The following is a 14,275-nucleotide window of genomic DNA, read 5'->3' on the forward strand; positions in this document are numbered from 1 at the left end:
TAGATGCTGCTGCACCTGCTGAGTATCTCCAGCACTTTTGTCTACCTTCGATTTTCCAGCAGCTGCAGTTCCTTCTTATTCTGTGTTCGCAGTGGCAGCTGAACCCGAGATAGTGTGTGTTTGATGGTCTCAATGGGGGTAATTATTCAAAGAAAGGCTCTCTCTGAAGTGGTGACGTTCTAGGGACATGTTTGTAAGCTGTCGTGCTGGCGCAGGGAGAGAATCGCTCTCTCTTGCTGGGCTGGATGAATCTGCTCCCACAGTCTGAATCAGGGCTGGATGAGTTCACTCTCTCTTTCTCTCTCTCAACAGGGCCTGAACGAGTCCTCTCCCACACCCCTTTTCAGAGATGGGTGAAAATTATTTTTCTCTACGAAGGAAGAACAGTGCCAAGGATTGATCTCTCTGCCAGTCTAGTGTCACTGGTCTAGTGGAAGTGGCTCTTTCTCACATCTTACAGTGCAATGGAGTTGACACACTGGAGGCTTCTCTCTGATAAATCTCTCTCTCTCACTGCTGTGCCTTAGTGGAAGGTTTCCCCTTTCTGTCTACGAGGTTGAAGGGGACACCCTCTCTCAATGGAATGGACCAGGTCTGGAGCAGGTCACTTTTTCTCTTTATGAATGTTGGGGAAGTTTCTCTCTCTCTCTATGGCATCTTACCCTCCCTGAACTGGGACTGGGGGAAGGGAAAGAAGAGTAATGGACTAGGGAGGAGGTCAAAGTGATTTTTTTTTTGAATTAGATCCTTTATTCGTCATTCAGACCTTTCAGTCTGAACGAAATGTCAAAGTGAACAGCCTTATCCTTTCTCTGTGAATAGTGGTGTGGGACTGGATCAAGGGGTAGGGAGAGAAGGGTCATGGTGAAGATAGACACAAAATGCTGGAGTAACTCGTTGGGACGGGCAGCATCTCTGGAGAGAAGGAATGGATGACGTTTTAGAGTCAAGACCTTTCTTCAGACTGATGGAGGTGGTCAAGGAGACGTCCTTATCCTTTCTCTTTAAAGAATGGGGAGAGAGGGATGATGGAAAAGGGTGGTTAAACCACTTTTATACCCTCTCTCTCTCTCTCTCTATAATGGATGGAATGGGAAAAGGGGAAGGGAGAGAGGGGTCATAGTGCAGGGGTGGTCAAGATCCATTCTCTGGATGCTTTCAAGAGAAAGCTAGATCGGGCTCTTAAAAATAGCGGAGTCAGGGAATATGGGGTGAAGGCAGGAACGGGGTACTGATTGGGGATGATGAGCCTGATCACATTGAATGGCGGTGCTGGCTCGAAGGGCCGAATGGCCTAGTCCTGCACCTATTGTCCATTATTGTCTATTCCTGTCTCCTCATGAGTCAGGCCAGGGAGGGGGGGGGGGGGAGCTGCAGTCTCGCTCTAATGAGGGGGGGGGGCAGGGGGGCAGACACGACCTACCCACACCTACCACGTACCGACACACACTCACACTCTGTGGCAATAGACTCACGGGCCGCCATGTTTGATGCTGGCAGGCGGCCAGCCCGACCTTTGGCCCCCGGCTTTCACTTCCGGCGGCGGTTGCTCGGCCAATCGCGTCGCTCCACGAGCCGCTCGGCGCTCATTTAAGCGCCTGCGCAGTGGCAGCCTCCCTTCTGCCCGCTCCGTTCACGCCGCCGCTGCCACGTTCCCGGCCCGGTCCTCCCGGTCCTCCAAGCCCCCGGCCCGGTCCTCCAAGCCCCCCCGGTCCGTTCCTCCAAGCCCCTGCCTGGCCCGGTCCTCCAGCCCGGCCCGCCCTCCGCCGCAGACCACTCACCCACCGCACCTCAGCCCGGTCCGAGCCGCCCGCTCTCTGTCCCGCCCGCCGCCGCCGCGATGTGGGCCCCCCGCCTGCTGTGCCTGTCCCTGGCCACCCTGGCCCTGGCCGCCGACATCCCCGAGGAGGACGACGTGCTGGTGCTGAAGAAGGACACCTTCGAGGAGGCGCTGCAGCTGCACCGGCACCTGCTGGTGGAGTTCTGTGAGTGCGGAGCAGCGGGTGGCTTGGTGGTGGGGGAGAGTGTGGGCCTGGGGGTGGGGGAGAGTGTGTGTGGACCTGGGGGTGGGGTAGAGTGTGTGTGGACCTGGGGGTGGGGTAGAGTGTGGGCGTCGGGCCTCTGAGTGGGGGCATGGGGGTGGGGAGAGAGTGGCGGGGGGGGGGGGGGGGGGAGGTGGGGGTGGGTTGGGGGAGAGTGGGGGACCTGGGGGGGGGGGGATAGTGTGGGCCTGGGGGTGGGGAGAGAGTGTGGGGGTCGAGGGGGGGGGGGGGGCAGTGTGGGAGTGAAACAGGGTGGGGGGGGGGGGGGGGGGGGGGGTGGGTGTGGGCCTGGTGGGGGGCCTGTGGGGGGGGGGGGGCAGTGTTGGCCTGAGGGTGGGGGAGTGTGGGCCTGAGGGAGTGGGAGGATAGAGTGTGTGGGCCTGAGGGTGGGGAGAGAGATTATGTGGGCCTGGGGGCGGGGGGAGAGGTGTGGGCTTGGGACCTGGGGGATGGGGAGCTGAGGGGGTAGATAGAATAGTTTCCCTGGGGCAGGGAGTGTGTGTGTGGGGGTGGGGGGAGCTGGTTCCCTCGCTTTTTACCAATGTTACCATTAAAAAATCCGCCTTACTTTTAATCCGGCGACGAGGGTTAGGGATGGAGGCTGCAGTTATGGCCATGAAGTCTGGAGGAGTGGTCGTCCATGGGGTGTCCATTCAGTCTGTCTGGTTTTCACTGTTTAGGACAATCTGCTGGCGGGTCGATGGAAAGGAATTCTCAGATTATTAAAGAAGTATTTTATTCTGTTCCGATATTTGTTTACTTATTCTGTTGTGCTGCTGCAAGTAAGAATCCCGTGTTTTATCTGGGACACATGACAATAAAGCAGTCTTGACTATTGGCATTGTGTACAGGTCTTGGGACGCCAATGAGCTTTAGTTTTGGGAAGTGAAATAGTGTTGACACTTTTATAACGAGGCGTTCTGAATGTTAATAAGGCAATACTGAATATCATTTGTGCAGGCATTTTATAACAAGCCATAACTAATGCCAATAGGGCGTACTGCCTATGGCATTGAGAGTTAATGATATCTGAGATTTGTTTCTTAGTCAAGTTTTGTATTCCCTCAAACTCAGAATCTCAGCGCTTCGTGCATTTGCGCTAAGTTGCACGTACTCGAGGCAGGACAAGCTGTCGGGTCGGTGCAGACTGAGGGGATCGGGCTAATTGATGGCTCGAGTTGTCCACTCGCAGTCGGAGAAAGTGGAGGAGGCGGTCGTTCTGCGGTAACTTTAAGTTGACGTGTGCGAAAACCAGTGGTGCGCTTCCTTGTCCTGAGTTTCCACGGTGGGAGAGGGCGTGTCGCGATCGGCACCAACGTGTTCTTTAAGTCTAGTTATGCCAAACACTCTCTCCCAGAAAACCACAAGAATGACGCATTATTTGAAAGATTGCAGTGAGAGTCACTGTTGATTAGGTCGAAATTGATTTGCCGTAAACTATCCCGTTGGACTAAGGGAGGGAGGGGGGGAAGGGGAAGGGGAAGGGATTGATAGCATTACTCAGTAGAAGGGTCCTGACATGACCCGGAATGTCGCCTGTCCATTCCCTCCACAGATGCTGCCTGATCGCCTGAATTTCTCCAACACTGTTTTGCCAAGATTCCTGCAATTGCAATTCCTTGTGCCTGTACTCAGAAACTAACAATTGAACTATTTCTTTTGTGATAGAGACACAAGAGTGTTGTGCAGGATTACAAACTTTAACACAATATATTTGGTTTGTAATTGAACTGGCTGATTATACTTGAAGGTCATCTTCTTGCAAAAGCTGGATTTAAAGGGTGTGTTGAGCTCCTTGTCGGCTCTCTGTGTCTGTAAGCATGCATAAACTAAACATTTGCTTTGTATTCATTTGGCAAGAATTCCATGGGCTGCTTTGTGAGGTTTAATGCAGATACTGGGACATATGGTTACCACCTGGTCTCAGTTGGATGTTTCAGGAGTGGCGAGGTTTAGAGAGGTAATTTGAGAGCGAGATCATGGCCGCAGAAGCAAGTTGCCATTTGTGGAGAGATTTTAAAATTGGATGGCTAAGAGGTGAGATGTGGAGTGATTCTAGATGGGCCTGATATTTGCATGAAACTTGTTTATCTGCAATTGGGTACTGGACAAGCATTGACAAACATGAGACAGTGGAAGGGTCCAGAGATGGTGGAAATAGTTGTATTGATGAGCTGTGGTTATGTTTTTATAAACTGGAATAAAACCAAGTCAGCAATGCTCTCATATTGGCCTGCTGTGTTGCAGAGACAGGGTTGGTTAACGATTAGAAGTTAAGGATGATTCATCTGTTATTTGACCTTTCCTGGGTTAGAAATGGCCTTGATTGCTACACATTATGGAGAAAGATGGTGCCAGGAACACAGACTTTGACTTGGAAGATTGTGGCTATATGAAAAGAGCAGCTAGTTAATGATAAAGTTGATAAAACATTCTGATGGATCTGGGGCAGGTGGGAGGCATGGTTTGACACTGACCTGTTGGGCTGTATATGTAGAAAAAAAGTTGGTCTCTAAAGATTTTAATAGAATTCAAAGGAAATAGTTTACCCAGTGTAGTTGGAATGAGGAACTTGCAACTGCCTATTGAAGTGAAAATAGATTAATTTAAGGGAACTGGAGATAAGCATCATAGGTTAAGGCAAGGAGGTCTTCATTGAAAGCCACGATTAGACTGTCTACATTCCATTCTGCTTTGCAGGCTGACACTGGTCACAGCTTTGATTCTTTTGGAAGTCACAAAATATGGGAATGATTAGAGGGAAATGCTGCTGGGGTGGGATGGAGTTTGTACGAGAGCTGACATTGGTGAAGACATTGTTCTCCCTTCAGTGCCGATAGATCCTCCAAGGCATCTTCTGGGTGACAATGGGGCATTTCTGCATGCCCCCTCTCCCAGTCCTACCTCAGCAGTGGGGTCATGCAGAGCATGGAGTGTTGAGTAGACTTGCTTGCTTGGATGCCAATGCCAGCTGTTCTTCCTGTGCTTTGCTGTCTGCCTGTCTGTCTCCGCCTTTTCCGTGATCCACTACCACATCGGCGCACTTCATTTCCAACCGAGTTGGGGTGATGGACGGGCTGACGTTAATTGGAGACTTTGTGTCATTTAAATCAAAGTTTGGGTCTGATAATGGGGCCATTAGATGTCAGGAAAGTGTGTTATTGTTTTGAAAAATGGGAATTGAACAGTTCTCTTGCAAGACATTTATGTGGGAGAGAAAAGTTTGTTCCTGGGCTGTGTTTGGATGGAATAGTGGCACCTAGGTGGATATTAGATTCTCCGTTTGTGTGGTAATTGAACAAGTTGAACACAACGGCCGTCTCTCACGATCATTCTGTTTATCTTGGTTCCCGTGCATCAGGTGGCAGTGTGCTGTTACTGTGGGGGGCTACAACACCTTGGTGTGAATTTGAAGGGACACCTCGAGTCAGAAAGGTCCTGAGAATTAGTTTGTCCAGAAATTTTGACCCACTGAATGCCCAAAGGATATGAAATGTTGGTCATTTTTTTATTTGGTGCTTATTGATTGCAAATGGCCCCTGTGAAGGTAGGGTAATGATGATTGCCGGGTTCCAAGTGATGTGAACTGACGTGAGCTGACGTGAGATTTGATGACAGTACATAAAATGAAGGGGTTCAGTAGTGGGAGTCTGTCCTCCTTGTGGACAGGCGCACCGTTCAGTGGCCAATTACTGGTCCGTGGCTATTTAGATTGGGCAGATTGTAAAAGTATTCTAATCTGTCGAGGAGCCATCTGGTGTGTTGGCCCCATGATGACTAAGCAGTTCATGTGTACAGCTGATGAACGATGGAGAGGCATTCCCTACTTTAAACATGAATCTAAAGGAAAGCTTTGGGGGTATCAAATGTCTGGAGGGCAGACTTTACCAACCATAACTGCAGACTTATCCAACTAGCTTGTTTCTCGCACTGAGTGGTATTTTATGGTCATAATAAAGCTGCCAGTTGCTTGGAACCTACTGATTGTTACTTGGTTGCAACCACTTCCTAATTTATCAAGTACAGCGCACCACTTGTTTTGTATTGGCCAATGCATTTGTCTGGCCAGCTGCCTCATTACACTCTTCATTGACTGTTCTGTGCAGCGGGCTGGTGAAATGTTCTTGGCAACGGTATCTACCCAGCACAAGCCTGTTTGCGAGGAATTATTTTGTGTCAAAATGATGCTGCGGTTCCCGGTAATCAGATGTGCAATTTAGGATGAAGGGATGCAGATGCCTTGGCTTCTGGTTAGCTAACGTTTTTAGACTGCACTGCAGCTGCCTGGAATGTGCAGAATTTGGCAATGGTTCGGAAAGGCATTTCATGGTGTTATTGGGACGAATCAGTGCAGATTTTTGCAGGTGTTTAGTTTAGAGATCCAGTGCATAATTACCACATCGACCAGCGGTCACTGCACATTAAACATTATCCTACACAAATTCAGGACATTTTTACATTTTATACCAAGCCAATTAACCTACGAACCTGTAGGTCTTTGAAGTGTGGGAGGAAACCGAAGATCTTTGAGAAAGCCCACACGGTCACGGGGAGTACGTACAGACAGTGCCCGCAGTCAGGATGGAACCTGGGTTTCTGGCATGTAAACGCTGCAAGGCAATAACTCTACCGCTGTGCCCAGATGCTGCAATGTAAATCTGTAAATTTGGAATAAAAAATGGAAAATGTTCACAGAGTTGTGAGTCTGTGGAATTCTTTGCCGTATCCAGAGAACCTTGGAGGCCGGTTCTCTGTGGATACTTTCAAGAGAGCTATATAAGGCTCTTAAAGATAAGGGATATGGGGAGAAGGCAGGAATTGGGTACTGATTGTGGATGATCAGCCATGATCACATTGAATAGCGATGCTGGCTCGAAAGGCCGATTGGCCACCTCCTGCACCTATTGTCTATTGGAACTGGAAATATTTTGCTTGTCATGGTGTATCTGTGGGAAGAGGAATAAGATTTAATGATTTGGGTTGTTTGCTTCTGTTCCTGTGCACCAGAGTATCGGTTACGGTAGCTGTTTATTCAGCAGTTGCTACACTGATTGAAAGTCCTGTTCAGCCTGTTCTGCCATTTTCACTTTTGTCTTGTTGGAATGTTCCCCATTTCCGATTCACCAGCCCTGCATTTGGCAGCGATGGTAAACCGTCTAAATAATGCAATAGAGATGATTTTCCCCATAATCATTGGTGTCACGGGGCATGTTTTGTGGCCGCATCCTTTGATTATTCAAGGCGTTGACCAGTAAGCTGGAGACATAATTTTGCCAAGGAACTGGGTTGAGGAATTGGAGCTTCAGCTTCTTGTACCAGATTTCTTCAAATCCACAATACGGCAAACTTGCCTCTATGACCAAAGGACTGCTGTGCAGTAAAATCATAGTCAGACAGCACACAAACAGGCCCTTCAGCCCCCACTCTACCATGCTGATCAAGATGTCCCATCTAAGCTAGTCTCATTTCCTCATGTTTGGGCCATATCCCTCTACCTTTCCTACCCATTAACCCATCGAATTGTCTTTTAAACTACCCTAGCAGCTCGTTCTACCTAGCGCTCCTATTAAATTCTTCCCCAATCGCCTTAAACCTGTGCCCTCCGGTTTTTGATTTCCTGGCCTTGGACAAAAGACGCCGTGCATTCACCCTATTCATTCCCCCTTCCCCATGTTTTTATACACCCCTATAAGATCACTCCTACCGCCTGTGCTAGTCTGCCCAACCTTCCCCTTTATCTCAGGTCGTCTAGTCCTGGCACCATTCTTCGTGTAGCTGGGTGACCAAAACTGAGCACAATATTCTAAAAGCAGCCTCCCCGACAGTGTATGTCAGCTGTGAAAAGTGCTTAGTCGGTCTGGGCCCAAATTTTCTGCTGTTCCATATTGCTGCACGATGCCACAGTCCGGTTTCCCCCAAAAGATAACTTTTCACCTCAATGTTTAGCAGTGTCACTGTCAGTGAAGTCTTTCTTGAAATTTGGATTTAATTTGCAAATCAATGTTTAATTTTGGTTACATATTTGCCTCTGCCTTGCTCTGGAATGAGGATTAGGCAAATTAAAAATCCTGTGGCTTTTGACATGTTTACAGAATATCTGTATGGTTCCCCAAGTTGAATATATAGATTTTGTCGGTCCGTATGTATGTATTCCATCGTGTATCGTCTTTCCACTGGCTGGTCAGCTCGCAACAAACGCTTTCCGTTGTGCCTCTGTACACATGGCAATAAACTAAACTTTGATTAGTTATCTTGGACTGGGGGGTGGGGGTGTATTTTAAGGAGGATGTAAATCTAGCCTGGATGACCTTAAATTCTCACTGCATTTGCTGCTTCCCCCCACAGATGCCCCCTGGTGTGGACACTGCAAGGCCCTTGCTCCAGAATACAGCAAAGCCGCGGCAAAGTTGAAGGAAGAGGGCTCGGAGATCAGGCTGGCTAAAGTAGACGCCACTGAGGAGTCTGACCTGGCACAGATGTTTGCAGTCCGGGGATACCCAACCATTAAGTTTTTTAAAAATGGAGATAAGGACAGCCCTAAAGACTATGCAGGTATGGGTGATTTCTATTGTAATATTTCTCTGAATGCAGAATTAGAGTGGCTTTAGTAGAAAATTGCACCATCAGTGTATTTAAATACATGACAGAGGAGCTTATTTGACACACTCGGAGCAGCCCTGCTTCCCTGTTCTTGGTCTGTCTCGCCCCCTTGGTTTGCAGCCTGTCCAATGCTCATCGGCAATTTATTTTAAATGGTTACATGTCTTCTTCCATTGCTCTTTCAGCTCCTGGTATGGAAAACTTTATTTTTCTATAGAAAGCAACGTTTCCATAACTTACCTGATTGCAGTTATTGCCATCTCTAGATTAATCTTCTGCTGGGGGATTTGGGCCCTGGACGCCCTCTCTAGGTCTTCTATGCTGTGCTACGCTATGCTTCATTGGAACCTCCTCCCAAACTCCATGTGTTTCTGTTTCCAATCTAGTGTCTCTGAAAGATACAGGATGGAAAAGGGCCCTATGGCCCACCTTGTCCATTGTGACCTCGCAAATCAGCTACCTCCATGGGCAATAAGCATGTGTGCACCTTCACCTACATCTTGCCCATTCAAGTTCTGACTTGGAGATATATGGCTGTTTGTTCATTGTCCTTGATAAGGTCCTTATCAAGTACCTTGGATGAAATGAGCTGCCCTCATCGACTCTTTACCACAACATTCAGCCGTCAGTTCCACTTGACTCGTGTTGAATGTTGTTCTTTGTTCTATTTTCAATAATTTGTTGTCTGATCAGCTGATTATTGATAGGTAATTGGGTTTACTTTTCAGTTATGCAAACTATTGCTGAGAGGAAAGATGTGGCCTTCATTCTACCTGTGTGGTTTAATGTCTTATTGATAAATTGTGTACCAAAATGATCACATTTCCCCTGAAATGCATTTACTTTGGGATGTCAGAGACATCCCCTGGAACTTGCCGTCATGGGTGGCCCTACCAGGAGCATCGCTCTCAGGGTCTCAGGTCCACACAAGCTTCTCCACCACGACAAGGTGACAATCTACGGAGAAGCGTTTTGCTATCTTTGGATGGAATATCTAGTGTCCATGTATATTTCTGCAGATAGCTATGATACAGCAGGAATGATGAGGTTAATTCAAAAAGCTGATTATTGATAGAGTTAATTCAACTCACCAGGTCGGACAGCATCTCTGGAGAAAAGGAATAGGTAAAGTTTTGGGTTGGGACCTATCTTCAGATAGTCGGGGGGGGGAGGGAACGATAGAGATTGACAGTGATGTAAAGAGAGATATAGAGCAAATAACTCAAAGATATGCAAAAAAAGTAACTGGTGAAGGAAACTGGCCAATGTTAGCTTTGGCCTAGGTGAAAACGAGTATATAGTATGAGACAAGATGACTAGGGTGGGGAGAGGACTACGACTAGGGTGGGGAGAGGAGTGCAATGATTGCTTGAAGTTAGAGAAGTTTTATTCATACCACTGGGTTGTAAGCTGCCCAAGGGAAAAATTAAATGCTGTTCCTCCAATTTGCATTTGGTGCCTCTCTGTCAATGACAACGGAGGAGGCCTGGGCCTAGGACCGGAAGGTCTGTGTGGGAAGTGTTTGTCAACTGGGAGATCAGGTGGACTAGGTACAGGTGTTCAGGGAAACTATCTCCTAATCTACGTTTGGTCTTGCCGATCGATGTTGATAGTTTAGACTCTGAGACGTTGCCCCCAGTATTATTCACTGTGGGTCTCATTATCTCCCAAGTCACCATCTTCCATCGCCTTGCCTAATTTTTGATATGCGTTTGGTGCTTCCTTTTCATAAAGCCCACCATTCTTCTTTGTTTTTGCATCACACTCGTGGATGTGGACTTTTTCTAACGCTCCACTGTTATCGGTTTCCTCAATCTGAAAGCTTGGTCAGGTTTTAGATTTTAGCACGGAAACGAGCCTCTCAGCCCACCGCGTCCTACGCACACTAGGGACAATTTTTACATTTACCAAGCCGATTAACCTACAAACCTGTATGTCTTGTGTGGGAGGAAACCAAAGTTGTCGGAGAAAACCCACGCAGGTCACGGGGAGAACATACAAACTCTACAGACAGCACCCGTAGTCGGGATAGAACGCGGGTCTTCGGCGCTGTGAGGCAGCAACTCTACCAACATGCTGCCAAGTTGATTAATTTTGAATTTGGACTTCATGAGGCATTAAACGCACGACACTAAGTTGTATGTCAGTGCAATGTAATAAAAGCTTGAGTTTTGGGATGTGTTTGATTGGTCCTGGGTGGGAAACGAAACTTATTCATGCGGATTTCCTGTGGTTTGCATTGTATCTGAAACTGAAATTAACCCTTTGTGTAGAAAATAAATACTAAAACTTTCTTTATCATAAGTGGAGTTTTTGGGTGAAAGCTTCTTTTGTGGGATACGAGTGTAGTTAACCCACAGTAGCCTAGCAGTAGAGCTGCTGCCTTACAGTGCCAGGGGCCTGTTTTTGATCCTGACTATGGGGGCTGTCACGGGGAGAACATGCAAACTGTATAGACAGCACCCATAGTCAGGATCAAAAACAGGTTTCTGGCGCTGTAAGGCAGCAGCTGCACTGCTGGGCTACTGTGCTGCCCATTTTTGCAATAGCGAGATCAGAATTACCTTGTGCTTCTTTTCAAACACACAACCCTAGAATTAAATGTGAGGTGCCAGTAACTCATTTCATAAATCTGGTCCTGGGATCTTCTCTGGCTCGGCTAACGTGTTCCACATGTTCTAGTTTCTGGTATAGGTTTGTAGGTTAATTGGCTTTAGTAAAATTTGTAAATTGTTCTAAGTGGGTGGGATGGTGCTAGTGTATGGGGATCGTGGACTCAGTGGGCCGAATGGCCCGTTTCCATCCGGTCTCTCTGAAACCTGTCTAAATACCAGCATGTAAATCAAGCTTTGGTATTACCGGCACAAGTGTGTTATTTCAAAAATATATCAAACCTACATAGAAAACGAGGAGCTCTGTGACCCATCTTGCAACTTCAATACTTTTACTGAGATGTGCATTAGATGGTTGTTGTTCTGTAAGGCCATTTGAAGTTGAAGGTTCTTGGCAAGGTGGTTCCTGAAGTCCACGACATCCCCCAAAGTGCAAGCTGTCTTATTCTCAAACCTGCAATTATAAATAAGGTGTGCCATTTTTAAACCGGTCTTTAAAGTGCGTATTTAAATTTTGCTTTGGGCTTAACCAGCTAACTCCAGGGTAAGGAGCCACAAGAGCAGGACTGCAACTTCAGGAGCCCAACTCCACTGCAATAATTTTATGTATTGGTCACTGAGAACGGTTTGCTGATTGTAGAGATGTATCACGGTGGCGCAGCAGTAGAGTTGCCAGAGACCCGGGTTCGATCCTGACTACAGGTGATGTCTGTACAGGGTTTGTACATTGTTCCCATGACCTGCGTGGGTTTTCTCCGAGCTCTTCGGTTTTCTCCAAAGACATGCAGGTTTGTAGGTTAATCGACCGTTCTTCCCAGGTGATTCGGGCTGCTGTTTCTGCTCCTTGCGTGTCTTCCTTTAGCTGCCCTGGCAGCTCACACAAGTTGCTAAACACTATTTTGAATTCCAATTGAGCTCCGAAGCAGCAGGAAAGCCAGGCCAAAAGATACTTTGTTGTGTTCTGGATGCTGCCATGGATCTCGTCATCTGTTCGCCCTGTACCAGTGGTTAGTGCTAGTGCAGCTTTTTGTGTGATACACAGTGCTGGAGTAACTTGGTGGGTCAGGCAGCATCTCTGGACAACATGGACAGGCGATCAAAGAAGGATCCTGACCTGAAGTGTTGCTTATCCACTTCCTCCAGCGCTTTGTTCTACACAAGGTTCCAGCATCTACAGTTCTTTGTGTCTCCATAGTGTTGCTGATTTCCTCCTTTGGAGGTAGTAATAATAATGAGATTAGCAATTCCTGTGAAGGACGCAATGAGTTATTTGCTTGCTGCAGCAACGGCACCCCTTTGCTTTACCAGCAAGAATTCAGAACAAAACAGACAAAGAGGCAGGCATATTCAACTTGCTCATGTCTGCTGCCTATTAAAATCATGGCTCAGTTCCTCAGCTCCATTTTTCTGCACTATCTGCTTAGACAATAGGAGCAGGAGTAGGCTATTCAGCCCTTCGAGCCAGCACCACCATTCCATGTGACCATGGCTGATCATCCCCAATCAGTACCCTGTTCCTGCCTTCTCCCCATATCCCCATGACTCTGCTATCTTTAACAGTACTATTTAGCTAACTTCAGGGTAAAGAGCCAATCTTCCTTTGATTCTCTTCATATCTGTAAAACTATTTTGTTTCAAGATGCAGTGTGGACACAGGCTCTTTGGCCCACCGAGTCCATGCCGCCCATTGATTTGTTCACACTAGTTCTACACGCAAGGAACAAATAACAGCCAAATTAACCTACAAACCCGCAAGTCTTTGGTACGTGGGAGGAAACTGGTCCAGGGCGAACGTGCTAACTCCACGCAGACATCTGAGGTCAGGTCTATGGCACTGAGGCAGCAGCTCTACCAGGTGCGCCACTGTGCTGGCCCTAACCTACGAATCCGTTTTTAAAGGAGCACCATCTCTGTACTCTTTTGACTTTCAGCTGGAAGACAGCATGAAGATATCGTGAACTGGCTGAAGAAACGGACAGGGCCAGCGGCAGACACCATCACTGAGGCAGATGTTGCTGATAAGCTGGTGGAATCCTCTGAAGTGGTTGTCATTGGGTTTTTCAAGGTACTGATTATAGCTTTATCTTGCCCTAAACATTATCATGTATCTGTACAATGTGGACGTTTTGATTTGAGTTAAGTTGGTGTGTGATGGTCGGTGTAGACACGGGCTGAGCGACCTGCATTTGTGCAACGGCGGTACAGACTCGATGGACCGAATAGCTCTCCTATATCTTTTGGTCTTCTGTCTTTAGCTTGTCGAGGTGGGAGTCCAAGTGGGAAATGGACTTGGTCGTGCTATCTGTAAGAGTTTCTCCCTTTGTGTATCCTGGTGCTTGAGCTCTTGTCTACCCGAGTGAAGTGTCGACTTTAGTTCCAATCTGGGAGGTCTTTGGATGAAGTGAAATAGTGTTTATTTTATGTCGTTCTCTGGGACTGGTCCCAACTGCACCCCAACCTTTAGACTACTGCTGTTTGCAGTAGTTGAGGTACTGGCATTAGGACATTGATTTTGTTCAAGCCAACTGTAGCTAAATCTGCTTTACTGGAGACTGATTACTGCCGCAACACCTCCACCTCTTAAATTGGAACAACTAGTACTTGCCTGGGTTGTCTGTGTGTGTGCAATTGTCTGATGAAACCTTCTGTATTGCAGGATCTGGAAGGGAATGATGCCAAGACATTCTTTCAGGCTGCAGAGGCCGTCGACGAGGTGCCATTTGGAATCACTTCTAATGCTGACATCTTTGCCAAGTATGATATGCAGCAGGATGGAGTTGTCCTTTTCAAGAAGGTAAAAGGCACTGATCTGAGCGATTGGGCTGTAGCTTAACTTTAGAGGCATTCTGTATCTAAACTGCATCCTGCGGGCAATTTGGGATCTTGAATCTAGCACGGAATGCTATTGCATCCATGACGGCCATTAGTTGGCAGAAAGCTTTGCGATCTTCTGCCAATGCACAGCTTTATAAAGTTTCGCAATTCGGGTTTACAAAAGCATTCGGCTATAATTGAATGTCA

General features: G+C 47.4%; 1 protein-coding gene across 1 annotated transcript in view; it reads left to right on the plus strand.

Annotated features, from left to right (window-relative positions):
- The first annotated feature begins 1,621 nt into the window (after positions 1-1,621).
- Positions 1,622-14,275, plus strand: part of p4hb (prolyl 4-hydroxylase, beta polypeptide) — a 30,045-nt gene continuing 17,391 nt past the window's right edge. Inside the window, exons 1-4 of the mRNA XM_055653802.1 lie at positions 1,622-1,985; positions 8,388-8,594; positions 13,186-13,319; positions 13,911-14,048. Of these exons, the coding sequence (XP_055509777.1) occupies positions 1,841-1,985; positions 8,388-8,594; positions 13,186-13,319; positions 13,911-14,048 (624 nt within the window). The 5' untranslated portion in view covers positions 1,622-1,840. The remainder of the gene's footprint in view (positions 1,986-8,387; positions 8,595-13,185; positions 13,320-13,910; positions 14,049-14,275) is intronic.

The sequence above is a fragment of the Leucoraja erinacea genome, chromosome 23 (assembly GCF_028641065.1).
Source record: "Leucoraja erinacea ecotype New England chromosome 23, Leri_hhj_1, whole genome shotgun sequence".
Lineage (NCBI taxonomy): Eukaryota > Metazoa > Chordata > Chondrichthyes > Rajiformes > Rajidae > Leucoraja > Leucoraja erinaceus.